This window comes from Pleurodeles waltl, chromosome 5 (assembly GCF_031143425.1).
Source record: "Pleurodeles waltl isolate 20211129_DDA chromosome 5, aPleWal1.hap1.20221129, whole genome shotgun sequence".
Lineage (NCBI taxonomy): Eukaryota > Metazoa > Chordata > Amphibia > Caudata > Salamandridae > Pleurodeles > Pleurodeles waltl.
Genome location: NC_090444.1, coordinates 1,738,828,726 through 1,738,855,203, shown reverse-complemented (window position 1 = coordinate 1,738,855,203; position 26,478 = coordinate 1,738,828,726). Strand labels below are relative to the sequence as shown.

The following is a 26,478-nucleotide window of genomic DNA, read 5'->3' as shown; positions in this document are numbered from 1 at the left end:
TGCCCATGTGTTGATACACTTTGGCCCACGGACAGTAGAAATTTCAGTGACTGTGCTGGACTTATTGCCTCTATTTATCGGTTACGCAATGTTTATACTTGAATTTTTTTTATTCATTTTCCTATTTTACCATGACTTCAATGAACCTATTTTATACATAAATTTAGTTTCTCACTTTAATTAGATCTTTTCATTATTCCGGGGGGTTTGGGTGGGGTCACTTTGACTTGGTGCTCTGCATTGGTGTGTAGATAGTTGGGGGGGGGGTGTATTGCGTATGTGTGTGCCCGTAACCCTTCCTCCTCCCCCCCTTCCCCTGTGTCGTAGGTGCGGTACTCACCGTTGTCGTCTGCGCCGAAGTTCGTACTCGTGGTAGATGAGCAGGTAGACGAGAGCAGGTAGGATGTTCAATTCGGGCTCCATGCTGTCCTCCGTCCTCGTGGAGTGTATAGAGGTGAGCGTTTTCCCGTTCGTAGTCTGTTTCCGCCGTGTTTTTATCGGCGGGGCTCCCGCCCCGGAAAAGGTGGCGGATTGGTGAGTTGTGATAGGGTGGGCGGTACATTGTCTGCCGCCTGCCTGTTGGTGGTGACCGCCGCGCTGTTTGTGTGTCTCGCCGTGGCGGTCGGAGTGTTAAAGTGGCGGGCTCTGTTGGCGGTTCCCGCCAGGGTCAGAATTCCATTTTTTGGACCGCCAGCCTGTTGGCGGGTTGGCCGCCGCTTTATCACCGACCGCCAGGGTCAGAATGACCCCCATTGTCTTCCTGAATGCCTATGTTTCTGCTGGAAGTTGTTCTCTCTAGTTACTCATTGCAACATTTTCAAAATGGTGCAAAATATAACACTGACTAAGATTCTACTTAATGAAAGGGTGCCCAGTTCTCAATCCTAGTGCAAAGATACAACAAAATGAGTACTTACTATAATCCTGCACATTTTGTGGGAAGAATTGATGGCTTGACCTGTCAAACTTCACAATGAACATCATTTTCCATATCTCCCACCCACCCACAGATACATGATTCTTGCTATGTATTTTAGTAGTGACTAAAATTACTTAATTGTGATATTCACTAGAGGACACTTCCAACCCGGAAATTATCAGACAAGTAAGAAATTCGTCTAAAATGATAAACTGTATCATTTTGAAAAACGTTCACCTCTAGCTAATGAATGAAATCAATTTGCTAGCAAATCCTATCAATTGAGCCAAAGCCTTTTGCCAAAGCTAGTACTACCTGCTAGGAATAATGATCCTAGCTGCTCCACTGTGAGTCCCAGTACTAAAAGATCAATGGTGGTCCCAATGTTGGAATATCAGTGGGAGGGGACTGCAGATTTGGAAAACGCATGGCAAAGCTGCTTGTGGGTCCCAGTACTGGAGTATTGTCTGTGTGAGGATAGGAGGAAAGTCAGCCACGGATTAATTTCATTTCAAGAAATCTGCACCCAGCTCCTTTCCATTCTATTACTCAAATTACACCTGTCAGAAGAGGGTGAATAAACATTTAAAAAAGATGTCTGTGTTGTGTATTCCCTGAGACACAGGAAGACGTGTCCCATTCTGCTCCTACCTCTGCTTCACTTGTGTATGCAGCCTGTACACTACGCACATCTAGATTACTGCATACACGCTACAAAACATCTCTGCCACACTTTTAAAGATCACCAGCAGCAATGGCAACAAGTCTTTGATTCCACTAAAGTTATGACCCACTGCAGGTGGATGCAGCACATGTTGTCACTGTCTACCTGGCATGCATATCTCACAAAATAGAGCAGAATGTGCGAAATAGTTTTGAGATCCATGTGCACTTTTTTAATCCTAGCACAAGTTGGTAACACTTTGATATGATTAAGTTAATTATATTTATGGAGTTTCTTTGGGGGTGTTTGCAGGTGCTGCAATGAGATTTCGAAGTACTTTAATTAATGTCCCATGTATCAATGCAGTGTGATGTCACTTCTTGTGCTATTATCAGAGTCCAAGTTCATTTGATGTCATTTTGACCAAATTATGTCACTTCTTGTGATGTCACAGAAAATCAAAGAACACATGATGTCACTTCCGTGGGTAAAGCTGATCAACTTTCACATGCAAAAGAATATTTGTACCTAAGGTTGATGTGAGCACAATACTACATGGCTCTGTTGTGTAAAAATACTCCATACACAGTCTTTGCAAATTGGGAGTAAGAGGGCATGAACAGCACAATGATTCCACACAAAGAAAGATCACCTAAAAGCACACAAAGTACTACCACCTGTATATGCAGGGAATCCAAACTACAAATTAAAACAGGTTCAAACTCTGGGTAAATTGATAATCACATAGTGCCACTTGTAATATATGTATTGTTTGTAAAATTACACATATTGAGCAATTGATCCTTGTTATCTGCTCACTGAGATTTCTACAGAATGGTATGCCCGCAACATAAAATGTACACTACATATTGCTCACTCGCCTTTGCACTGTGGTGCAACATTAACTAATGATTAGGGTCACGCAAATGGTTTTATTAGTGGGAGCATGGCCGATTATATCATTGGAGTATGACAGATTGTTAATAAGGTGCTGTGCTGTTTTTGGCTGTTATTCTATTATTGAAAGTATTAATTTCATATCTGTGAAAACAAGGAAAAATACACCCTGTTTAAAATGGTAGCATCCTCTTTGTCGAGCTTAAAACAAATGGGCATGTTTAGTAGAAAGTCAAACAATACCCCATCAATTTAGACAGTGCATCAACTCCGCACATGGAATTAAACTTGATACTAAAGATGGAGATTGGTATGGGACACACTCAAAAGTTTTATAATTAATAGTTTCGCAAAGTTATAAGATCAGGGGTTGTATCATATAAAGTGAGCACTTTGGAGCGCTAAGTTAAGACATACCCAATTTAATTCTTGGCAGGGAGGATATTATGTTGTACTGGATGCGGGTGGAACTTTGGGTTAATTACAGCAGAGGCTACTCTGTCTTCACTGTGATTAACCCCCTCTGATGGCCCTGGAGAACAAGGGCCATCAGAGAAATGACTACGTATCCACCCACCCAATTTGGATGGTGTTATATATACAAATGTATTGCGTCCATTACTTATTGTTAATGGCATTACTCTTAGTCCTACTCCCTCGCCTTCCTTAGTAACCAATGAGGCCCCTTTACCTCACCTAGACCCCTCCCCTCTCTTTTTAAAAGGCCCCCGCCCCTGTCCACTCCTGGACAGAAAGAAGCCAAAGGCAACTCAGTTGTCCTATACCGGGAGGGTGGGAGGGAACTGTAAGGAAGGCGAGGGAGTAGGACTAGGAGTAATGCCATTAACAATTTGTAATGGACGCATTACCTCCCGTCCCTCCCTCGCCTTCCTTAGTAACCAATGAGACATAGCAGAGAAAGAAATCAGGAGACAGACAACTGAGTTGCAATGCATAAAACAAGACATTTAATTACAACCATTCAAGACACATAAATACCCCTATTCCATCATTGAGAACAATACTATGTGCCCCAAAACAGACTCCAAATTCCCCAATTCAGCAATACGGTAGTGTTGAACAAAAGTGGAGGGAGACACCCAAGTAGCAGCCCTATAAATCTCCACCAGAGAAGCGCCCTGCAAATCAGCCACGGTAGCAGCAATACCCCGAGTGGAACAACCCTGAATCCCATGAGGAGGCACCACCCCTTTTGAACCATAGGCCAACAGTACCATAGACCGGAGCCAGCGACTCAAGGAAGCTATAGATGGCTTCTCCCCTTCCCGAGCAGGACCAAAATTAACAAACAAAGAATACCCTCTTCGAAATGCAGCAACCACCTTCAAGTAACACAACAAGGTCCGCTGCACATCCAAAGCATGCAACCTGACCTCCTCTGATTAAGGGTCAGAACAAAAGGCAGGGAGGATCACTTCCTGCGGGCCGTGAAATGCCAAATTCACTTTTGGCACAAAAGTGGGAACCGGAACCAGAACAACCCAATCCTTCAAAATTTAGCAAAAAGAAAAAGAGCAGGATAACATACCCAACTCCCCCAAATGCCTGGGCGAAGTAATAGCCACCAAAAAACAAGTCTTCAAAGTCAAATGCTTCAAATCAATGTCCCCCAAAGGCTTGAAAAGGGGGTCCAGCAAGACTTCCAACACCAACTGGAGATTCCAGCCAGGAAAAGAATGTATAGGTCTCGGAAACAAGTTCACCAGACCCTGAAAAAATGTGGGCATCAAACGACCATCATCCTCCAAATTCCGCCAAGGACCCCTAAAGGCTTGGATCGCCACCCACTGCACATGCACCGTAGCCACAGACAACACCATATGTGCCCCATCCTGCAAAAAATGCATGATCACAAACAGAGAGGCCACTGTAGGGTCAATCTGCTGCCGCAAACACCAAGAGGAAAAAACCTTCCACTGACGACCATAGGAATGCAACGTGGACTTACGCCTAGCAGCCTGCAAGGTCACAGCTAAAGGACCAGGAACCCCCAGCCCTGTCAAACCCTGCCGCTCAACCTCTTAGCCATCAAGTGCAGCCTCTGCAAGGATCCCCGGAAGAGGCAAGGAAACATCAGAGGAGAAGGATAGAGAGGAAGAACCCACTCCACTTCGGAGGCCAACCGCGGAAGCAGAGGAAAACCAATTTGCACGAGGCCAACAGGGGGCAATCAAAATCACCTGATCCCCCACCTACAAGAAAGGAGCAGAGCAACTAAAAAGGGGGAAATGCATAAAGAAGACCATGCGGCCACTGACAAGTCAGACCGTCCAACGCCCTGCCTTAGGCCACCGAAACTGGGAGCAGAACCTCTCCACTTTTGCATTCCCTGGGGAGGCAAACAAGTCCACAACTGGATGACCCCACCTCTGCACCAGACAACAGAACAGAGACAACCAAAGGGAGAAATCCCAGGAGGAAGGAATGATCCTGCTCAACCGATCCGCCAGAACATTGTCTGACCCCTGAATGTGTGCGGCCCGAAAAGACAGAACAGAATGCTGAGCCTATAAGAAAATTTCCCGAGAAACCAGATTCATGATCGGGACCTGGTCCCCGCCGTCTGTTGATGTAAGACTTGGCAACCAAGTTGTCTGTCTGGACCATCACTGCTGCCCCTGCAAGATCACTTGAAAATGCACCAGAGCCATCCGAACAGCTGTCAACTCCCTCCAATTCGATGACCTCTCAGACTCTCTGAGAGACCAAAAACCCTGAACCTGTGCTGACCCCAGCCACGCCCCCCACCCCGAGAGGCTGGCATTGGTTGTCACCACTGCAGGTACCAGAGGAGACAAATGTACCCCTATCTGGAGATGAGCCGGCACCATCCACCAACCCAATTCCCTGCGAATGGAATCCGAAACATGAACATGTGCCAGAAGATTACAAGGATCCGGAGACCAATGGGAGAGCAACCAGTTGACCAGACAAAGTAGATGAAATCTGGCCCAAGGAACCAGGAATATCACCGAAGCCACGTGACCCTGGAGCCGCAACCACTGAAGCGCTCTGGGAGCCACCTGAGACACCACAGCTTTCACTTGTTCCTGAAGGCCCAGCAACCTCCTCTCCGATGCAGTCGCCAACCCCAGCAGAGTTAGAATTCAAGCCCTGATAAACACCAGGTCCTGGGAAGGTACCAAATCTGATTTCCCCCAATTGATCAAGAAACCGTGACCCTGGAGGATCTGTAAGACACATGCCATAGGAATCCTCATGAGATCAGCGTTTGGAGCCTGTATCAAAAGATCGTCCAGGTAAGGATGCACCAACACCCCTTCTGCATGCAGGAGAGCCATTAGAGGAGCCAGTACTTTCGTGAACACCCTGGGAGAGGACTTTAGGCCAAAGGGAAGAACACAGAACTGGAAATGGTCTGGACCGATTACAAAATGCAAAAACCTCCAAGAGGATTCTGCGACAGGCACGTGGAGGTAAGCATCCTGAAGATCCAGAGATCCCAAAAAATCCCCTGGAGCAATCAGAGGAAGAATTGCCAGAATGGTCAACATCCTGAAGTGCACAGTCTTGAACCAGGAATTCACCCATTTAAGATTCAAGACAGGACAAAAACCCCCAGTTATTTTCTGAACAAGAAAGAGAACAGGATAAGCCCCCTACCACCGTTCTTCCACCAGTACCCTGGAAATGGCTCCTTTCAACAGCAAATCCCGGACTCCCTTGACCAAGGCCCCCCTTCTGCTTCCTTCCACAGGCAAAGGTGTTGGACAAACCCCAGTATCCGGAGGAACAAGATCAAACTCTATGGAGTATCCATTCTCCACAATGTTCAGGACCCACGATCGGTGACATCCCTTTGCCAGGGGGATAGGAAATGTTGCAGTCTTCCTCGAACTGGCCAATCTCCATAACATTGATTGTCAGGAGCCCTTCTTGGGAGCGCCTTTCGCAGAGGGAACAGACCTCTTAGTAGAAAATCAAGGCTGAAACCTATGCTTCCTGGAAGAAGAGGACCAATTAACAAACTTGGGAGAGGACCTAGAATGCATCTTCCACCCCTTGCCAGATGCGGACCCCCCCCCCTTATGAGGCAAGGCATACTTTCGATCCTTAAAGGCATTAGAAATCATGGCTGGCAACTGATCAATAAACAGAGCCTAGCCCTCAAAAGGAAGTCTCAGAAGAGCCCCCTTCTCCCAGGATCCGCCTTCCATTGCCACAACCACAGAGATCTCCAGGTTCCAATCACGGCCCCAGAAGCCATAGCCAAGGAGTGGATAACATCAGAAGAAATATCCACCAACAAACGGGCATGTTGTCCCATAACCGACAGCAATTCAGAACATTCTGATCCATACTGCACAGCCACATCAAGTCTTTCAAAGTCCTGAACCAAAGACTGCGCAGAATAAGCAGAAAATATACCGGCCCAAAGAGCCAAATTCCCTGCAGAAAAAGCCAATTTCATACCAGAGTCAACCTTCCGGTTAGTGGCATCAGAAAGAGTACAGTTTTCAGGATTGACAGCGGTTTTACCAATCAAAGTAGCGGGCAGAGAATCCAAATGCACAGAGGGAGGTAGAGCATCCTCCCCTTCCAGCAAATGCAACTTCTGTAGAAAACATGGATCCTGGGCCTTGTGAACCCCCTTCCATTTACAGAAAACCATGTCTTTCACTGGCCCTTGGAAAGGCACAGCAAAACGGGAAGGAGTAACATATTGAGGAATTAAGGTAGATTCCTCCCCCGCAGGCTGAAATGAAGGAAATCCTAGATTGTCCCACACATGAGCCAGAATTTTCCACATCTCCGCACGAGACACACATTTGCCCCCAGAAGAGGTAGAAGGAACATCCCCCTCTGAGGAAGAGGAGCCAGCAGCCTCCACTGAGGTATGAGCAACAGAGGGATGACTGGACCGGACAGCACCAGCCTGGAGAGATATTGAGACTGCAAACTCAACCATATCTTGTACCTCCTCCCGAGACAAAAGAGGAACAGTACCGTCTACAGCACCCCTGTCCACACGTGCTGACTGCAAGGGAACAGGAACCCCCCTTCATCAGAGGACGAAGATGAGAAGAGAACACGTCTCCGCTTAACACCTTTCTGCCCCGACATCATGGGACAAAAGAAATGCTAAAATCCACCACCCCCACATACCAATTAAATTGCATCAGAATGAGGCCCTCAATCAGGAAAAACCCTAAAAGATACAAAAAACGCAGGCCCTAAAGCTCGCCTTACGCGCAGATGGTGAAATCCTTGCAGCCGGGTGACCGTCCTGCTCCGTGAGATGGCAACCCGGAAGCACAGCCCCAGACGTTACAGAGCCGACCAACCACGTCAGAAAGCGCAGAGGCAACACCGACCGAGGCAGCCACGCACACCTCACATCGCCACAGCCCAGCCAGAAAATCGCCCCCCCGAAGCCTCAGGCCGGCAGCGAGGAGGAACGAAGCCCCCCAGGCCACGCCAAGGAGGAGCGAAAGATGAGTGTAGGGATAGACAAAAAGAAACAGGAGTGGACTGGTGTGGGGGGGCTTTTAAAAAGAGAGGGGAGGGGTCTAGGTGAGGCAAAGGGGCCTCATTGGTTACCAAGGAAGGCGAGAATAGGACGGGAGGTAATGCCATGTTTTGCTAGATTAAGTAAGGGAAGTTCCACAGTGGAACTCTCACCTGTCTCTATTCCAAGAGGAACCGGGAAGAGCGGAGCCGATGGATGGGATGTTTATGGAGATTGTACTTGGACAAACTGAAGAAAGTAACCACTTTACTACAACGACGTTCACCTGGTGGGAATTTAACAGATGGGCAGACATGTAGTCATTTTTTATGGTTTCTTACTGCCAGGTAAATCCTGGTGGTAAGGAATCGTAAAAACATTTTCATGATCCCATGATGGGAGCATTACTTTGTTTCTTTATGAAAAGAAAATCCTGTTTCAGGATTTACTTTTTGAAAATAAAAAAAAATACTCTTGGCTGCAGGGCTGCATCCTTCCGACACAGATTTATAACAACCAGTAAAATGATTTGACATGAACTGGCATGACTGCAGTACCTGCCAATGGCTTTATAAATGATAGCAAGCTAGGCGGTCATTAATAAATTTGGTAGGCAGAGTAGTCTCAACCTGGGAGACGTAAAGTCCTTTGTCAAACCAATGGTGAACATTTGGTCGGCCACAGAGAGCAAGTCCTGAAAAAAGTAGTGGGGGGTACTGAAAAGTAAGGCAGTATGTAAGTGACACCATGGCGTATGACATCACAGTGCATGATGTCATGACACGTGACATCACATGTGGCATCACAGGAAGTGACCTCACAGAAAGGGACATAACAAGAAGTGATATTAGACATTAAGGGCCATATTTATACTTTTTGATGCAAAACTGCACTAACGCAGTTTTGCGTCAAAAAAATTAGCGCCGGCTAACGCCATTCTGAAGCGCCATGCGGGCGCCGTATTTAATCAATGACGTTAGCCGGCGTTAGCCGCCGGCGCTGCCTGGTGTGCGTGGAAAAAAACAACGTACACCAGGCAGCGCCGGCGTAGGGGGATATGGAGCTTGGGCGTCAAAAAATGGGGCAAGTCAGGCTGAGGCAAATTTTTCACCTCAACCCGATTTGCGCCATTTTTTCCGACTCCCAACCCCCATAGAAATGACTCCTGTCTTAGCAAAGACAGGAGTCATGCCCCCTTGCCCAATGGCCATGCCCAGGGGACTTCTGTCATAGTGGCATGTAGGGGGGCACAAATCAGGCCCCCCTATGCCACAATTTTTTTTTTTTTTAAATACTTCCCTGAACTTACCTTAATGTCCCTGGGATGGGTCCCTCCAGCCTTGGGTGTCCTCCTGGGGTGGGCAAGGGTGACAGGGGGTGTCCCTGGGGGCATGGGAGGGCACCTCTGGGCTCCTTCCAGGCGCTAAAAAACGGCGCAAAAGCGGACGTATGTCATTTTTTTTGACCCGCCCACTCCCGGGCGTGAATTTTGCCCGGGAGTGTAAATACGGCGCACATGCCTCGGAGTAAATTTTTTTAGACGGGAACGCCTACCTTGCATATCATTAACGCAAAATAGGTGTCCACGCTAAAAAATGACGCAAACTCAATGGACTTTGGCGCTAGACGCGTCTAACGCCAAAGTATAAATATGGAGTTAGTTTTGCGTCGGAATTGCGTAAAAAAAAACGACGCAATTCCGGCACAAACAGAGTATAAATATGCCCCTAAGACTTCACACATGTGTTTAGCAGGTCTATCTAGAATACATTTATGCACATTCCGAGAGCTAACAAATTAGATTTTACATCGGAGTTGTGGCAACAAAAATTACTGCAACCCTGTCGTAAATTCTAAGCCTCAACTTAGATATTTATGTTTTTGAATACTCTGCGACTAGGAAGTTGGCAAAAATTTGAAATGTGGCAGAAAACCCATTCTGCTTAATTGGTTCCAAAGTCTGAATTTTGAAATATCTTATGGGTTTAATTCACCTGCTGCAAAGATCTTTGTGTGCTCAGTAAATCTCAGAAAATAATGATAATGGTAAAACAACCCTTGAGGTTAACATATTTCCTGGAGAGTTCTGTCTTTTGTCTAGTTCCAGTTTTGAATCAAAGTAGAATTGAGGGTTATGTGTCTGCTGCAAAACACATCAGGTAACACACAGATGAGAAGTGGTGTTACTGCTATTATCACAGAGATCTTTGTGTTACTTGCAGTTCATAAATTGTAATCCTTCTAATATAGCACAGTGAGCTATGAAAGACATGTGTGTCCTACACCTTGTAATCCTAACTGTCTTTTGTAACACATGTTGTACATTGATTTACACACTTACATGATTTATTGTCAATGTATAATGCATGTTATGTAAAGAGCTTTGACACCTTGCATTAGGATGAGTAGCACTGAAAAATAAATTAAATAGTGGTATTTAAATTGTTATTTGTAAAAATACTGGGACAGACCAGCACGGCTGAGATTCTTACAGTGCATGCATATCTCCTATATACAAAGACTAATCAAAGTCAAAACTATGCCTCTCTTAAGTACCTGTGAAGTGACAATAAGATGTGTACCTTTGTTTTCCTGCCATTGCAATTGCATCTAATTGTGAGGCTCCTTACCTTGCCCAGCCAGGATCATATTGGAAATTTGGCCTTTATCTTTGGCCCAGCTGGAGGTGAAAATAAAAGATGCACCTCCCTACTTGCACCATGCTGCTGGGAATGGAAAGCAAACAATGTGCAGGCACTGCTGAGCATGTCCGGGTGTCTGAAAAATTACACTAGGATATATTCAGCATACTTCAGTGGGGCCCCACTTCTTGGCAGGGTGGGAGGAGCCTACAATGTGAAAATACTGGGTGGATGCGACCTACCCCCGTTTATCCGCAACTTGTGCACTGGTCCACCAAGTATTAAATTGGGCCCATAGTTTCTTGCACAGCTTTGGACTACCTGTTGTCTTAATGAGTTAAAGAGCTGGAAGAGCACTGCTTTACCACTCTAGACTGTCGTAAATGGTTGCTTGTCACAGGAACTGTGACAACATGTGCTCCTTTAGCTGGAAATGTAGCATCCTTTCTTGACATCTCAGAAGTAAACAACAGAACATAACAGAATAACAAACACAAAGTGACATAACAGCAAACTAAAACATAGCAGGCGCATCACAAGCCACACAAAAAATATTCACAAATGTACACATTATCATGGGCAGAATCCTGTTTTCAGAACACGGTGGTAAAAGGTCTTTGCATCAATCACCGCCTTAACTTATCAAGGGCATGAAATGGTGCCTGCCAAAAATGTTTTGGGATCCGGCAGGGGTATGTTTACACGGAAATCTTTGCCATTTTTTTTGTGATGCTATTTTATGCTGAATCAGAAATGCTACTTTACTACACATACCTTTAGAACAAGAAACCTCTTTTTAATAACTAATCTTAATGTTCCAAATGATTTTACAAGAATGAAATGTTTCTTCTTACTTAGGAGTGGAACAAAGAAGCTACAGTAAATGCTATAAAATGGACCAAGAAATGTGCATTTGAGCACAGTACTCCTTCCGAAAGGGCAATAAGTAGTAAGTATTCAAGTATCAGAATTAGAGTAATAAAACATACATATTAATGTATTCTTCTTGAAAAATAACTGGCTGATTTAGTGAATCATTAACGAAAAAAAGTGACTGGAAACATTTTTGAGTTTGGCAACTAGGACTACAGGAGTAGTCATTACATATTCCTATATGCCTTTGAGAATCCACACCCATGTTCATGTGACTGTTAAGGTTCATGCAGAAAGCACTGTGACACAAGTCTTTAATTACATGGGTACCTGTAATATATGTAATAAGTTGGAAAATGACATCTCATAGATTAATACTTATTACCATTTTGATAATAACAAAAACCATAAGAAAAACTCATGTTAATTTATACAATTTGTTAATTTACATGTGTGATCTTCCTCCACAGCCCTAACTAACCTGTTGGCTGCAGGCTGTGTAAGTGAAGTGGAAATGTACACCAGCATATTTAACGTTTTTTTTTTTTTTTTCTGTCTGGATGCTTCCTTATGGAGATATGCCTTCCTTCACAGTCTCATGTAGTATGGCTGTGTGTTAAACATTTCCACCATGAGTACATATATTTAAGTTAATCGGTGTGCCCTATTCAACAAAGGTAGTTTTTGTTGTAAACCTTTGTTTATGACCACATTTCCCTCACTGACGATTGCCAGGTATTCACAGTGTGGCTCCTTGCAGACATAAAACCCATTTACGTGTGTGAGCTCTCTGAGATGAGTTCAGAGTTTGCTGACTGTAAATGTTAATCAAGGGGTGGAAAACATGGTGTTACAATGTGTGGTTAGCCCTATATGTTTGACAACATTCACAATCATGGCTACTTGGGCTTGACTACTGTTCCCTGGTGGGAAGAGGAATGGATTGTCCTCATATTTTTGAGAGTTTCGGGGAAGGTCCTTCTCCTGTGGAAATCTATTTTCCATATGAAGAAAAAAAAGAGCAATTGAAGGGGAATATTTCCCCCTTTTTTGAAATCCTTCACTGTGAGAATTCTACACAGTGAAAATGGGATCCTGCTGGGAAATTCAAAAGATTTTCGCAGGAATATGCACAGAAAGTTGCACCTGGCACATATTTCCTTGTGTACTCCAGTAAATGTTGTGAACCTCAGTAATGAGTAAAGATACTCTTGCACATAGATGTAAATCTGTCAGGGGTGGCTCCTCCTTAAGGGCAGAGGAGATTCACACCCCCACCAACAGCGGCAGCTGCAAACCTTTTCCCCAAAAATGTTAATAAACTTAGTTTATTATTGTTTTGGGGGAAAGGAGGCGGAGCCCCGGGGGTGACGAGCAGTGAGGGGGACTGCTCAGCACTCCCTCTCGTAGCGCATGTGTGTTTGCCCAGCAGTCTCGGGCTGGCCAAACACAAATGCGCACAGGGCTCTCTCCAGCTGGAGAGAGCCTGCGCATGCTTCCAGTCTGTCTGGGAGTGTCCTGGCTGGGCGCTCCCAGCCAATCCTGATGTTGCTTTGAACAGCGTCAGGATTTGTGCAGGACATGCTGAGAGCCTGTGCCTGCAGCATTGATGGGAGGAGAAGATGGAGCGGCGCGCTGCGGAGGAGGTAAGTGTTTTTTTTTATTATTTTTTATTTTAATACAACCCACCCTCCTCCTATTAAGTCCCCCCTCCCTCCCCTGCACGCCACGCTGCCATTCTGGGTCACGCGAGCCGCAACTGAAATCTGTGAGATTAGCTACTTCCTTTATGAACTTTGCTGTATGTGTAGAATTGGGGTAAAATACATCATTTTTAAGTTATGTGAATATATACAGTTCCGGCTTTGGGATTTTCCAATAGACTCATCCTTGTGTTTCTCAAATGTCTGACCCACTTTAACCCTGGTGCTGAGGATACTTTGTCATACTGCCCATGGTGCACAGTACTTATATCCATTTCTAAGTGAAATTAACTGCTGGTTTTGAAACTATGAATTGAGACTCTCTAAATTGCACATGTGACTCTCTAAATTGCACATGTAGATTTTTTTTTTGCATACGTTAGTTAAATCTAGGTGCACAGGAAACTACATGAACCAAGGGCCATATTTATACTTTTTGACGCAAAACTGTGCCTATGCACTTTTGCGTCAAAACGTTTAACGTTGGCTAATGCCATTTCTTAGCGCCGCTCGGGCGTCATATTTATACTGTGACGCTCACCGGTGCAAACCACTGGTTAGAGTCTTTTTTTTTTACTCAAACCAATGTGCCACATCGTAAAGAAAAATTATGTTAACTTGGCGAAAATGACTTTTATCCGGGTTACAACGTCACAAACTGGATACGTGCCTTTTTTTGCCACAATTGCATCAAAAAGCGGTGCAAACACAGCAAAATGTGCAAAGGAGAGCCAAAATAGATCCCAGAAGCTATGAGAGACCCCAGGAAGATGACAACCAACCAGGAACTAGCCAGGAGGACCCACACAAGACCCAGGTGAGGGAGAAGAAGAAAAGGAAGTGTTGGTTCAGTGCAGAGGAGCGGGAAATACTGGTGAAAGAGCTGACGGAACACGAGCACCAACTTTTTGTCACCTCTAAATTGGCAATTGGGAGGAGAGAGGCAATTTGGCAACAAATTGTCAATAAGATCAACAGTGTGGCAGAAGTACGGAGAACAGTCATCGAGTGCAAGAAGTGCTGGCATGACTGCAAGCTCAGGACCAAGGAAAAGATGGCAAGGAACAGGAAGGCAGCACTGCAGACTGGAGGTGGGAGTCAAGCACTGCAGGAGGCCCTGGACCACATGGAGGAGATGGTGGCAGCCGTCATCCGAGAGGAGATCATCACAGGGATTCAAGGACAGGACAGTGCAGACTACCAGGATACAACACAGATGCAGGGTAAGTGGCATGGGGAACTAAAATGCCTAATTGTTAACTGCAAGCAGGGAGGGAACATACCTACTACACAATGCATGTAAGACATGATAATCAGGGAGTGTAAAGGGCAAAGGGACAAGGCACGGGGGCCTGGGCTGTGCAGGTCAAACCTGGGGCACAGCACAACACTACACCAACAACCTTTGCATTGGGGTATGCTGCCATGCCAAGGATGTTGGAAAAGCAAAGCCAGTCCAGGAGGGTAGGGTACAACGTAAAACTGGCATGCTGTCACACGACAGCTGGTATTGTCGCTACATGAACTAGGGCTTAATTAACAGTCTCAGGCCATATCCGCAAGTGGAATTTAACATTGACAACAGCTGCTACTACAACCTCTGCTGTGTGTGCAGGTCAAGTAGCTAATGGCAGCTACGTGCCCATGGATCAAACACACCCAAATTAGAGGGTTCAGGATGACAACGTTATCAATTCCCTGTAATCAATAAAAATGCGCTAATCCTGTAAAAGGCTAATGTCCATAGTCGCTACAAACATCAGGCATTGTCATAAACATTATGAGGTACACAGCAGTAATGTCATACCCATGCTGCACATGTCAGGGTCTACCCTGTGCCTAGGTCACAATAGCTGCAATACCACCATGCAACATCCCAACTGTCACACTGCTAAGACAACAGCATTGAGGGGGAAGACATATGTTTCCGGCTAGTGAAACACACCTGCACAGCCAGAAGAGGAAAAGGAACACTGCTAGGACCATCAGTGCAATCCAATGTAGCACATATTCCCCAACATCAACATTACACACTACCAATGCTGACACCTGTACTGTGCCATGCCAATGCTATACATAGTATATGGTAGGTCTCAGCAACATATAGCGTGATGTTAAATATCAGAGACTGAGTCAGTTCCAGATTGTTAAGTGTGGTGCAAGTGCCATCAGAACAACCACAGCCAGCGCAAGGCCACAACATGAGAATGGAAGTAGACGGATGGTTGAGTTGTACAATAAAGTGGCAACATACAATTTGGGCAGAACCTACACCTAGAGGATGTGACTCAGACAATTCCCCAAACTGCCCACACTACATGTGACATGCAGGTGGGGCATAGGCCTGGGAGAATGCTAATCTTAATGACAGGAACAATGAACAGGAACCAAGATCACACTGTGCAACTAATAGGAAGTCAGGCACGTCACATCACAAATGCCACAACACAGACACACTAATTGTACAATATCTCATTGCAGAAGATGATGGCTCTCCTGGGGAGCTTCAGGTGCGCAACAGAGGGCAGGTCTCCTGCTCGACTGGGGGATAGAAAAATAATTCTCCTTTGGTTGAGGCTAGCGCGTTCCTAGGAAGCTCATTCTCAACTATGGGATGGGAGACTGATTGACCAACTGACGTTGACAACTTCTCTTCATTCTGTAAGTGACATTTTAGCACTTTTTTTGCACTTTTGGATAGGAGAAGTAGTAATCTGGGTCCTGATGAAGAGTCATGGGATCATTTGTTGACCATCAAGACGGGAAAAATGTTGACCATATTTCAACAGGATTAGGTACACTACCTTTTTTCCTCTGTAGAGTGTAGCGGAACATTATTTCCGCAGGCACGCAGTATGAATTTTAACCTTGGCCTGAACCTTTTCTCTGATTCATTAAAGTGATGTTTAAGGCTCAGAGCTAATTCTAACCTTCTCATTCTCTCCTACACTTATTCACATTCTTTTGCGTTCACAGTCAGTATTCATTTCAGACCCTAACCTGGCAAATTGCCTTCGGTTCAGTACCATCCCAGTTGTCGGGGTGGTCCGCCAGACATTGCAGCACCAGTCTGACGAGGAGATATCCCAGTGATGAAACTTGGCACCCTAATGGGTGTTTGAGGGCTCTCCTGATATCATTGATATCTCTGACTGATCCCGACCCTGCATTCTTATCACTCTCTAATATATATTTTTTGGAACAGTGTACCTATTTAATTTATACTCTCCTGGGGATATGTCTGTCCTGGACTTCCCTGATGACATGGATGACGAGCTGACAAACATCAGCCAGCAGACCCTCCAAGATGTCCTTGGAACCCTCCAGACCCCACCTTCAATCACAAGGAGGAGCACAGAAGTAGCAGCCATCACAGTGGCATGGGCACTGCACGGGCCCCCAGGGGCCCCACGACACCCGTTCCCGCCAGCCTCTTCCTGTCGGTGTAAACCGCCAGGAACAGGCTGGCGGGAAGGGGGTCGGAATCCCCATGGCAGCGCTGCTTGCAGCGCCGCCGTGGAGGATTCCCTGGGGCAGGGGAAAACCGGCGGGAAACCGCTGGTTTCCCTTTTCTGACCGCGGCTTTACCGCCGCGGTCAGAATTGCCCCTGATGCACGGCCAGCCTGTTGGCGGTGCTTCCTCCGTCCCCGGCCCTGGCTGTCCATGACCGGCAGGGTCGGAATGAGGCCCTATGTTCTGTGATTGTCTCTCACTACCTCATTGGCAATTCATGTTCCTCTACACTGTATGACACTTCACCCCAGCATGTCCAATGACATGTCCTTTTGCACTTGTGTAGTATCACAATAGAAGGTGTCACACTAATGGACTCACAATCCTGGACTATGTAAATATTGCACTACATCACTTTAAAATAAATAGCACTTACACAACCACTTTGTCTCTGTGTAATGTGACACATCAACCGTGAGGGAGATTAGTGATGTTTGCCTCATGTTAATGGCCATAGAATGACAATACAACTACCTTGAAAGATTGTGGGCTGATAACTATGCACTGGAGTCTGGATTGTGCCATTATCTGTCCTTCCTGAGGGCTAATTCTGAAGTAAATAGAAAAATTACAGTATAATGCTGTGTTGGACAGAATAAGTCTGCTTAAAGGGATGTCTAAGCAGAAAATCAATCTCTTCAAATGTTTCTTCTAGACAAAGATTAGTTATGTGACATTTGACTCTAAATTTCATCACACACACACCATACAGCAGGAATGGATGTGTACGAGTGTACGGACAAATAAGTAACCTGAAAGTACAATGTAAGAAATGATAGGTGTGAGTTATGAATATTATACTGCATAAGATTATACTATCAGTCACCTTATCAGGGTTCACATGAATGTCAGGCTGCAGGCAGACGTACCACAGTGTCCCAGAGACAAAATGTGGTCTCAAAGCATGACAACCATAGTAACCTTGAGTGGTGGGTGCAATGGATGGCAGATGCATAGAGATGTGCTTAGGTGTAGCTGCCAATGTGACAGCTCAATTGGGGTTTGGATGCAGGTTGGAACACAAATGCAAATACTAAATTGACACTGTTCACCCATGCCGAGGCCCTGATCCCCAAGCAGATGACACATACTGTAAAGGAGTAACTAAATATTTATTTAACTGTAAAAAAGGATAATAAAACTAGGGGAAACACCTTAACTAACCTAATCTATCTTAACTACACATTACCCACAACTGGCCCTAACTGCCCTAAGCTAAACTTACTTATCACATTTAACTAAACACTCTAAACATCAACCTCCCACCAACCTTATATAGCGGGACACATGGAGGACAACATATACTAACCTAAAACACGTACTATCTTATCCTAAACAATTATATATTTTTTTTGTAATTTGTTTTGTATATTTTTTTGCATTTCTTTATTTTTTAATACACAAAAACCCCAACATCATGCCCCACCCACAAAAAAAACACATGTAAAAATATCATACCCTCCACCCCCAACCCACTTATACTAACTAAACTAACAGCCTATTCTAACCTGACACTAAGCTCCCTAAACCCGATAAATGTAAGAACCAGGAAAGAGGAGGGAGGGGAGGGAATAATGCCTGTGGGTCCAACAGTTATAAGTTTGCCCTTCACAGGATCTTTTTTATCCCAAGCACTCTCCTGTTAATCTGGGACACCCTGCTGCAGCCTGTCCATTCTGCGCAACATCCGTTGGATGTCACGTTGCATGTTCCTAAATTCAACATTGTCAATGACTGCAGCAGGGGTGGTCTGTGTGCCGGTTGTGGAGGGTTGTGCTGCTGCTGGTGCCATTCTTGGAGGAGGAGATGCAGGGGCTGCTGTCAGTGGTCGAGGAGTGGATGATGTTGAGGGACCTGCAGTGGTGGCTGTCATCCTTGATGCGACTTGGGTCAGAGTGGTGGTGCTGGTGGTGGCGACTGTTGTGGACAGGGATGGGCCCCCTTGGGCAAATGCCCTCCAGACCCCTGTGGCTCTCTCATGGCTATATGTGGCGGAACTCAGACTCAACATCCAGAATGTGGTGGTAGTGCATCGCCCTCCTCAGGAATTCGCGGATCTGATTGGCATCCATATTGGCTGCTGTTAAAAAATATGAAGCCAAACATTAGTTACATCATTGTGTGATACAGCTACTGATGATATCCAAAAAATTCCTCAAAATTAGCTTAAACAGGCCAAATCACAGTACAGATCACAGATTGTCCCTGAGGAAGTACATGCCAACACAGCCTACACATGTCCTATCTAACAGCACAGCAATGCTCAAAAAGATGTGTACCTACTTAAATGATCTAAGCATCATTGTTCTGCCATTAGTCACACAACAAATGCTGCAAGTCCTCCATATGTGACAGGCTAACTAATGACTATCTTCTGGATGACAATCAAGGGCCACAAGATCTGTGATTTGTAAATGGAATTGCCAGGATATTATGCAGTTGCTAATCATGAATGGGTATCCTAGGTTGGAACAAATGAATTTCTGAATCACATGTCAGTGTAAAACACTTGGATTCTCACACCTAGGTACACATATTTCATAACCCTAAGCCTGTGCCTCGGGGGGGACGGACATGCAACATATACTTTCAAACATCAAGGACAGCCAGGAAGCTTTGGACAGCTGCCTATGGGTTTAGTCAGGTCCACCACAGGTAAGGAGGGTGTCCAACTAGGATAGACACAAACATTGTACAATCACATACACATTTATGTTCCTAAATGCAGACAATTGTCAACATCATTTGATATCACCAATACCTGTCCTACAACAAGCACATAGATGCAAGCTCCCATCTGGGCTTGAGCTGCATGCACACCTATGACATTGTACTGTAGTGCTACATAAATGTAGCAGAACATGTGGAGCAAGATGCTGCTAGGAAGTCCAACATACAGTCCTACATGTTCATTAGTTAACAGGGAGGCTTAAGTCTGTGGGTAATACTTCGGCATCCCTGCTCTCTGTGATTCAGGGTATGACTTGTTGACTAAATCATGAAAATGGCTACCTCCAAATTTTTTATTACAAGAAATGTAACTACAATTGTCACCCTATTCACATGGCCATGCCTACAGCGCTGCACTACAATCCCAAATGATGACTCTACGCCACTGATTGTCCAACTCACATAAGGAGAAAAAAAAAGTCAAACTCCAGTCAAGTCACATATCAGATCATGTGCCAGCACATCAGACCTTGCTATGTGTCCAAAACACAGGAGTCAATCACACAACAGCTGCAAACACAACACAGAAATGAAATGTCAACACTTACTGGATATGTCTGGATCCGCAAATCAAGCCACTTCTCCAATTGTGTAGGGGGCAGGTCCACCTGTAAAGCGTGGAAGGGTGAAATGTGTTCAATGTCTGTGCACTGCACAACACTTTGAAGAAACAATTACTGTGTGTGACATTATATCTGATAGGCCAGCCCCTCAGGCATGATAACACTCCAACAGACATACCACTGCAAACATGTATTGACCCTGTCACTCCAGTGAGTGATACACACACATATGCACACATGCAGTGGCCCTAACAATCATGTGGTGACAAACATGATTCCTCAATTGATTGAAGATTCATTTATAGAGTGTACTCCATTTATTCATTTTTTGTTATGAGAGACAGGCAAAGCCACGTTCCTGGTGCACTGCAATACCAGTCATTCAGGTATTGTGGCTTGTGCATCAAGGGACAATCAGTTACTGTGTGATGCTCATGTGGGCTGAGTTTAGCTCATGAATTATTATGCTTTCTATGGTCCATTACATGTGGGCCTGTGTTGTCTGTAGGTTACATATGCTACATTGACAGTGTACCCTGAGCCAGATATGGCCCTATGACACCATAATGGCAGGGATCCTGTGTGTTACTTGATGACAATCTGACGCTAAACATGGATTGGCCATTTATCTAAATTAATACAACAAATAAATATGTGCTGACAGTGTCTAATTTGGTCATCCATGACAGAATGCATGGGCACAGGTGTAGTCATTGCACCTGCTGAAATGTGTCACCCATTGCCCTGTGTACCCATATCGGGTACTGGAATTCACAGTTAGCCACATTCATCATCTTACATTAGCCAAGTTGGGTGATCTGCGGGTATACAACAAACTGACACTGTCCCATTATTGAAATATGGTTTAGCAAAAGTCCTACTGTGGCAATCGTGATGATGTAGGTTTCAATTTGTATGCACCTTGGGAATGGCAGCAGTCACAGAGATGTTGGTCTTCTGATCTTAGCATACACCCATGTCTGTGATAGCCTTCATACTGGGAAGTTAGCAATTGTACATTTGCTGCACTAGATCAGCAGGGGTGTACCAAACGTAAGGTATCAAAGTATTTGGGCATTTAATATGTATGATGGACTCGGTCAGGGGCCCCTTGCACAACATCATGCAAGTAACACATTGTGACCATGCAATCACCAACTTCAGGCATCCCATGATGACCCAATATCTGATGAGAATTGCATGGCTATAAAGTGACACAGATGGCAAATGCATCAGCTCTGTTCCAGCTATTGTGCCCAAGGCAAATTAAAACACAAGAACAATGGACAGAGGGCCAGATATATTTTTTATTCCTCAATTTGTAGCATTTGCTTCATGTTTTATGCTTCAGCTATGGAAAGTAGCACTAAACATTTAGATATGAACCAGTGTGCATTACTTTGACATCCATTTCTAATTTAATTGCCTGAGGTTAGGAAGAACGTTGTACATATGGCCAGGAATACAGTTCAGACATGTATTCCGAATAATTGGGGACCACATTAATTCCTTGCTTTAGCTTGTGAAATACATCTATTTTCTGGTTCACTCACAGACCATGAATGAAAAATATGTTTGAGCCACATTACCATCATCTATTGACATCAAAGCAGCACTAATTTACGAGATCAAGTTGTGCTTTGTAAGTTTGTGCAGCTGTTGAGTCAACAAATGACGCTAATGTGTAGCAAATATTGTATAAATCAGGGCCACTGTATATTTAACTTGCATTTCACATGTCCAAAAACATTGCATGCAGCATATGAACAAATCTGCTACTGTCACTAGAGAGCATTTAAATGTACACATTACTCTGAATTGTACTCACAAACAGGGCCACCAATCACCACACCCAGGTGCTCCAGCAGGTCTTGCTTTCTGGCAACAAGATCAGCCCAACGATGCTTGAGTTGGTGGTTGTTGCGCGGTGTGTTAAAAATTCTCCTCAAATGGTACAGCACCTTGGACCACCTGAGCCTCCTCGCCTCTCCCTGTATCACCCTGTCACCAGCCTCAATCATCAGGGGGAGGAAGTGGCACACCAGCCAAATGAATGCCCCCAGCTCCTCCTCACCCATTCTCCCCAGATGTGGCCTACCCAACATGACCGAAAAAATAGTTATAGGAAAGAGTACAGAGGAAAATACAGGGAAAGGAGGGAGGAAAATGAAAGTTAAGTAACCCACAAACAGCCCAATAATCCCCAAACTGACAATATCCACTACACACTCTCAACAGTACAAAGACAAAATTAGACACCAAATATGACAAAAACACACTTACACTGAACAACTGAGACAATTACTAAAACAACAGATGACAAAGAGGATGCCACACAGGAGACAAAAGCGCAATTTTGACAGACAAAACTCTCAGCACAGCCACACAGTTTAGAAAAATCACAGACTGCAAAGTGAAAGTGAAAGTACACCGACTGTACCATTTCTGTAAACATGATAACCTATTACATCATTTCCTATCTCAAATGCGGTGCGTTTTTATCATGATGCGTGAACATTTTATGACACTTACGGGCTCTGTGTAAAATTTCTTTTGATGCAAATGCTTTAAAATTCCCCCGTATTCATAGTTCCATATATTTTTCATTGATAACCAATTTCATGGGGTACAGTGTAGGAATTACTGCTCTGGCCCAATTGATGTATAATAGCTGTGAGCGCCATTTTTCAACGCATATGCTGCAAATTTTGACGCATGTGCGTCTTTTTTTACACGTTTGCATCAAAATATCTGTCTTTTACTGTGTTTGTGTCATTTCTCTCATTTTTAACGTACAGGAAAGCTGTAACTGTACACAGATAAGATGTCTGTGACATGCATTGTGTGTTCCAGTGTTTGGGCACATGTGGCAGACCACACTACTGCGGACCATAATACTCATGTTGTTGTACTGGATGAGCAATCTTAACTGACACAACAGCTATCCAAACATTTTGAATAAAAATTGGTATTACCTAGTTTGACCAGGTGGTGCGTCAATAGAGGATAACAAGGCTACGCAACTTAATACATTCACTCATGGGCTGTGTGTTTATGCCTGTGAATTTGCTATTTCAATTGTTGTTGGGCCTCTGTGTGAATGTCACAAGACATGCTTTCATTAATGTGCTTGTATGCATGTGTTGTAAATGTGGATAACCATCAGATGCTATTCAGTGCGGAAATGAGTCAGGATATGTGTTTGTCATACACGTAGCATCTTATGCTGTGTGAACTTCCCTGACTTTTGGGACAAAATATCTCCCATGAGAAATTATGCACAGGATAGATAGAGGATGGTTGATAACAGCAATGTTACAAGAGTAAGCCATCACATGTACTGGAATGTTGGATACCACTTCCTGGTCACTTGTTTGTATACTACCCATGAGTCAGGCATTGGAAAATGCTATGTAGGTACAGTGTTTGTGACACAGAGTCCCAAAAACAATCCAAAAATGTAATGTCACTCCACTGTTTGAGTCAAATAAATGACCTATGTTTCTCTTGTGGCAGCAGACCAAGCTGCGTGTGATCACATATTTCCAGTGGTTAATTGCACACAGGTGTCCAGTTCAAGTGTGTGGCCATGTGTACCCTGTGTCATTATTGGCCTCCATGTAGTCACAGTTACATGCAGGTCTAGTCATGAGTCTGTGGAGCAATTCCCTGCATTAACAGATTATCCTTCAAAGCAGAATTGACCGAAGCCAAAGAGGAATTGACAACACACATGGGGATAGTCCAGCTATGGCACTGCAGACATTTTATGAGGTTGAAAACAGGGCACCCTTGGTGTGGTGACAAACCTAATGGATCAGTTAATAGAAACCGGCAGGCTTCATCACAACAGTCGTACACAGGTGGCCTCTAAAATTCCCACTGCAACAGGGAACATCAGTGCCTCTGTGCTGATTAATCTCACAGCTAGTCACCACACAAGCACCATCATTGGGTTGCAGCCAATGTGAATCTGTGTGTGGACCGTCAGGGCACAAACATGTTTTGTCCTTTCATGCACATTACCGAACATTGTTTGTTGTGCGGAAGACACCATACCCAATCCATGCATGCAGCCATAGTGCACTGTCACTGTTTGTCACTCATGCATACATGAAACCCAGACAAGGGCTAGGGCCGGGATTAGGCTATTTGAATACATGTCCCAGACCATAATACGATAAGTAAACTGATTACTCTATACAATCTATTTGAGGATTCATCGTAGACCTACCATACACAATACCCCAGGAGGAGAGAGAGGTCATGAAAAGCAACTATGAGACAAATGTAGCCACAGGGAACCTCTATAGTAACACAAAGACAGGAACCAATCAGGCTAACAGGATGCAGGCTCTGTCAGGAACTGACATGAACAAGGCAAATGCACAGTGAGCAGACTCTGACTGGGAAAAGCTGGAACAACACTCTGGAAAATAAAAAAAATATTTGTGCTGTGGGCTGCAACGTTACACAATAACCCAAGGCCTGTGATTTATACGGCAATGCACAACAAGGATATACATAAAATGGCAGCTTCTAAGCCGTTCCAGGCAGCAGCTATGGCAGTGCCGGTTCAAATGGCTGGTCTGCATGGAAGTGCTCACAGGTGTGTGCAGCTTCAGTCTCTCACAAGTCCTGTAGGTGAGAATCAAGTTCAAAGGGCCAACAGTACCTTTCACTTGGGAAGCAATGGACAGGTGATTACAGGTCCTACCGACTACCAGGCAGTGCATTATTGGACCTGAAGTCCATGCAGACAGATGAACTATGACTATGGCATGCCATATTAAAGAGGGAAGAACACTGAAGTCAGAATGTGAGTCTGGGTGTGTGTAGATGAAGGGTTATCCGGGTACAAATAGTCCAGTTACAGGGCCCCCTAGAGAAAGGTGGGGAGAGACTGAAAACATGCTTGCGGCAGGACTTATAACCTGGAATGGCATGCGCAGGGCAAGTCTTGTGAGCAATGCTTGTCATACCTGGGGCACTTGTGCTATCCATTTGCAGCTTACATGGACTCCTTGTCACACATGCTCCTTGCAGCGAAGGCTGATGTCACACTTACTGCTGTCAAGGGTCTGGTCATACATTCCTGTTATAAATGCAATGGCACATCCACTGCCTCATGTATGAATCAGTTTTTTTAACTTATGATTGATGGTGTCTTAGTTGTGTTCCATATGCTGCAATGAAACATGTTGCCAAAATGGATGTGTGCCATAGCTGTGCTACTCTGATATTGCCCTTCAAATGTGAAGTGGACAGGATATATGTCATTTACGTTGTGTGTGAAGTTGGGTGTACATTCATACCCATTAAATGTGATGTGGCTTTTTCAGTATCCTAATCTGTATATCTGCAATGCTCCATGAGGCCAAACTCTGATTTTGATTCCAAGGGATCAGGTGATACATAAATAACTACCTAGACCATGATTTAGTAATGAAGTGAGGTGTTTGATGACATATGGTAAGATAGTGGTGATGGTGACTAGACTTAAAAGAAGTTTTGTACAATATGTTGTCTCTGACGCAATCCTGCTGCAGTGTTTGGATGGTCCCTCTCATGTTGAAGGACAACATTCTCCTCTTCCTCCTCTTCAGGCATTTGTGGCTCTGGTTCATAGAGGGGAATGTTCCTCCTTACACATATGTTGTGCAGGATGGCACAGGTCAAAATGATCTTGCAGACCATTTCAGGTGAATATAAGAGGCTGCCTCCGGTGATGTCGAGGCACCTGAATCGTGACTTCAGGATGCCAAAAGTCCTCTCTACTATGGTGCGTGTCCTCCAATGTGCCTCATTATAGTAGGCACGCTCTGATGCTGTGCTTGGGTTGGCAAATGAGGTCATGATCCATGGCTGGATCCCATACCCCTGATCAGCTGAAAGAAAAAAATTGGATTTAGCTTGCACCATGATTACCACTTTGCATGGCAATTTATTCTTGTGTTGTCTGTGACTCATCTGTGTTTGTGTTATTGTGTGGAATCCTAGGCTTCTAGGATGTACTATCAGCATTGGGTTGTTTAATTATCTAAACTGGTATTTGGCTGATTAACCGGATATCAGCGGTATTTTTGTACACTTGCAGTACATTGTGTACTTCCATGCATTATGTCATGTGAAAGAAGTATCCATATGTCTTCACTGGGGGTGACATGATGCTTCCACTCACAGAATCGATTCCACAGTGGTGGTAACACGGTTGCACTATGTGGCCTGAAGATCCCATCCAATTCAACATATGTAATAGCATGTGAAAAACAACAGTGAGGGCCTTTGATTTGGCTAGTTGACAATGTACAACACATCTCCATAATTTGGCAGCACTGAAGTGTTGACAATTGACAATGCAACAATAACCCATGTGTGACACGTTCTATGCAAACCTATTTTTGTGCCCTCACTGAGTTGAGTAGTGTGCAAATGTGTACCTACACTACTGAACCAGCTCCAGGTAAGCTGGCTAACTTGGT

At 44.6% G+C, this 26,478-nt stretch overlaps 1 protein-coding gene across 1 annotated transcript in view; it reads left to right on the top strand.

The window, feature by feature from the left end:
• Positions 1-26,478, top strand: part of LOC138297428 (cysteine-rich venom protein-like) — a 641,907-nt gene that overhangs the window by 307,867 nt on the left and 307,562 nt on the right. The window contains exon 4 of the mRNA XM_069236788.1: positions 11,472-11,562. Coding sequence (XP_069092889.1) covers positions 11,472-11,562 — 91 coding nt within the window. The remainder of the gene's footprint in view (positions 1-11,471; positions 11,563-26,478) is intronic.